We start from the raw sequence: 3,861 nt of genomic DNA on the forward strand, positions 1-3,861 counted from the left end.
AGGTATTTCAAAAGTGTCTGATAGAATAAGTACTAGGCTGCCAAAGAATATGCCCAGGGCTCGATTTCTTCGACTAAAAACCCTTTGTGGCGGTGCTCCATCATGGACACAGTCAAATGATTGAAACAAGTAAAAGAATATAGATAGATAGATAGATAGATAGATAGATAGATAGATAGATAGATAGATAGATAGATAGACAGAGAGAGAGAGAGAGTATAAATTTAGTGCTGTTAAGCTAGTGACAACCCATTTGCTATGGAACTTTTCAACAGATCTGAATGCATCTTGTTGATCGTTTCTCCTACGTACTAACAGAAATATGTTCCAATGGATGGACCATTAAATAAAAAAAATTAAAAAATTAAGTAGATTTAAATGTCAAGAGAAAAACGACAGTATTTGTCAATGAGTAATCTCATTTTCATTTCATCGACTTATGAGAGAACTTTTATGGAGATTTTTCGATTTTATTCTGATCTCGTTAGCGAAGCATAGAGTAGACTTTAAAGTAGATATAAATACCTGAGTAAATGATTGTATGCTTCAGTAGGAATTTTTTTCAGATTCTTCTTCAGAATTTTTATATTTTATTGAGTCTCACAATGTGTGTATGTGTGTGTGTGTGTTTGTACGTGTATGTATGTGTGTGTGTGTGTGTCTTATATCTAATTGAGTTTCACTCTGAAGTGTGTGTGCGTGTGTGTGCGTGTGTGTGTGTGTAATCTTCTTTCTCAGCTTCTACTATTCACTGCTTTTCCTCTCATTCTCTCTCACTTTTTCTCTGTTTCTTTTTCTCTCTATCTATCTATCTATCTATCTATCTATCTCTCCCTTTCACACACTCACACATACACACACACACACACACACTCACTCACACTCACACACAGACACAGTATTTATGTTATCTATTCTTTTAGAATTTACTCTAATAACGTATTTTTTCTTCTCTTCTTTATCTTTCTTTCCAGCAGCGTCCTGTGAAACAGTCACTATGCGTGTCGATGCGGAGAGATACACACTGGAAGTGCCTGATCCTCACTCTTCTCATCTACGCATGTCTAGCAGCGATCACGTGGTGTCGACTTACTGTAGTCACGAAGAAAGTCACCAGCCTGTACGACAGCCTTCTAACGAAAATATCACATGCCTCGCCTTGCGACGATGGCTACATATACATTCCGGTGGCCTTTGTAATAATGCTTTACCTTGTTTATTTGGTCGAGTGCTGGCACAGTCACACTCGAATACAATTGCAATACAAAGTGGATGGAAACATGGTGTACGAACGGGTAAGAAACATGCGCGAAGCATTACCCATTATTTGGTGGAAAGCGGTCTGTTATCATTATGTCCGCCGGACTAGGCAAGTAACGCGATACAGGAACGGAGATGCCTTCACGACGACGCAAGTTTACTATGAACGAGTAAATTCGCATGCCGCGGGCTCTGCGTTCAATTTTTCAAATTGTGGAGTGAAAGATGTGTCGCGCGTACTTGTCGGTTTAGATTTGTATCCGGCGACTAAGATTCGCTTCACCAAAGGGTTTTCCTTCGCGACATTTGAAGCTGAGTGTGAGTTCGAAGATCAGCGCGCTCAGTTCTTTCAAGACAACGAACGCCGTGACGATTATATGGAAAGCCAAGAGGGCATGGACCTCCTAAACGTACATTTCAAAGAGTACATGATTGCCTTTGCAGATCCGGAAAATCTACCTTGGTATGTGTCACATATCATATTCTGGATTGCTTCTTTCTTTTTGTTGTCGTGGCCGCTTCGTGTTATAATCGAATACAAAACGGCCTACGTACATTTACACGTTCACAAACTCTTCGGAACGAATTACCTCGATAGTGCAGCGGCTGGTGGGACAGGTGGTCAACTATCTCGGGTAAGTACAATGGGTAGCTCAGAAATGGAAATGACTATAAGAAACAATTACGCCATAGTGCCAAGCTACTCAGAAGCTCTTTTGATTCAGTCTCCAATCGACGGGCCTTGTCAGACGACTTACTTACTACGACGCCCTATACCTGACGCCAACGGCAATTTGACTGTTCCTATGCGCAGCTTCACATTCTCTAGTCTATCAAACGTTCAAGGATCTGAAAACAGTTGCTATATACGTGGATCCTGCTCGAACGGGTATCTTTCGACATCTGCCAGAGATGCACGACCGAGCAACTGCATAACGGCCGGAAGAGGTAGTTCCTTGATGTCTAGTGGTCACATAACAAGTATTGATGACGCAGTGGATGCAGATGAAGAAGAGAGTGCCACAGAAAACGAAGATACAGACGTTTCGCCCCAAGCAACTTTGCGTGGCTATGCTAGCATCAAGCAACAGAGGCGCCGTAAACGGAAAAGGTCAAGAAATTCGGGCATTGCCTCTACGGTCGTTACGACTGCTGCCTCAACAAGTGGAGTTCAAGGTCAAGACCAAGTATATCCCAACAGAAATAATAGTGCTTCCATTGACAGAGGTGTATTACGCCAGTCATCTTCAGTAACGTCGATGGCAACATATTCTTGTACTCCACACACATCTAACAGTCACCAATGCGTCATCGTCAATTCCCCGGCCGTTGCCTCGTTTGAAATGGTCAACATGAGTAACAGAAGTACACCTTCGACAAGTCGCCAGTCTAGTATTATTACTGTTAACGTCCCCGGTAACCCGAAAGCAACCAGTCTGCCTGCTGCTATTATGAGCGGCAGCATGATTGATACTACAACAACAACAACAACAACAACAACAAGTTCAACGTCTGCATCTTCATTTTTTCAACAACATAATCACCAGCAGCAACAGCAACAGCAACAGCAACAGCAACAGCAACAGCAAAAGCAGCTGCAACTGAAAGAGCAACAAGAACCAGATCAACCTTTACGTTTAAGTGCGGATTCTGCAGCAACGCAAGCTGCTGCAACTGCAGTCGATTTACTTTTGCAACAGCAACACAAACCGAATGCCCAAGACTCCCGAAAACTTCAGAACACGGGCATCGTTACAACACGGTTGACAAGCCTCTCAGGTGGCGAAAATACTTCTACTACACAAAAACAGCAGCGACGGCAACAACAGCAGCAGCAACAACAACAACAACAACAACAACAACAACAACAACATCTATGGTCTCTTCAACGAAGAGAAACTAATAAACGCAATGATTCTTTGAGCAAAAACAAATCAACAGACGGTAACCATGACAATAGTTACACGTCTATGTCAAGATCCAATCAGCGCCACCTGTTAACTTCCCATGCTTCCAGAGATTCCCAAGACAACTACTGTCGCAATATTGGAAGCAGCAGAACAACCGGTAACCATGGAAGCAGTTGCTATAACAAAGACAACAAACACGGCAGCAGTGGCAGCAGCGGTCGCAGCAGCAGCAACGTTAATCGCACTGACTCTCTTACTTCACCCCCAACATCTGCAGCACCTTCAGCTGCAAGTAAACGCACGAGGTCTCAGTCAACCTCGAGGCTAGAGCGGCAAAGCCGAGTTGAATCGCATGACGAAGATCACCCTGACCCACCACCCTGTTACGAAGACGCACTCTGGATGCAAAGGGTAATTGCTGACAGCAGATCGAATAGCGAAGGCTTCGGAGAAAGTTTGAACCCGTCGCATTTGGCTTTTGCGCGCGGCGGTCGTCCTTATAGAACAATTCGATTAATGGAAACTTCTTTGTGAAATAAAATCTCTAATGAATGGAATGAACAAACTGAGAAAAGGAGATGAATTATCATTGCTTTATATGATGCATATATATATATATATATACACATGTATATATATGTATGTATATATATATATATATATACACATATATATATATATATATATGTAT

General features: G+C 42.3%; 1 protein-coding gene across 1 annotated transcript in view; it reads left to right on the forward strand.

Annotated features, from left to right (window-relative positions):
* Window positions 1–3,764, forward strand: part of LOC106879240 (transmembrane protein 151 homolog) — a 4,560-nt gene extending 796 nt beyond the window's left edge. Inside the window, exon 2 of the mRNA XM_014928729.2 lies at window positions 975–3,764. Coding sequence (XP_014784215.1) covers window positions 975–3,704 — 2,730 coding nt within the window. The 3' untranslated portion in view covers window positions 3,705–3,764. The remainder of the gene's footprint in view (window positions 1–974) is intronic.
* The last annotated feature ends 97 nt before the right edge of the window (window positions 3,765–3,861 follow it).

Source organism: Octopus bimaculoides, chromosome 16 (assembly GCF_001194135.2).
Source record: "Octopus bimaculoides isolate UCB-OBI-ISO-001 chromosome 16, ASM119413v2, whole genome shotgun sequence".
Taxonomy (NCBI): domain Eukaryota; kingdom Metazoa; phylum Mollusca; class Cephalopoda; order Octopoda; family Octopodidae; genus Octopus; species Octopus bimaculoides.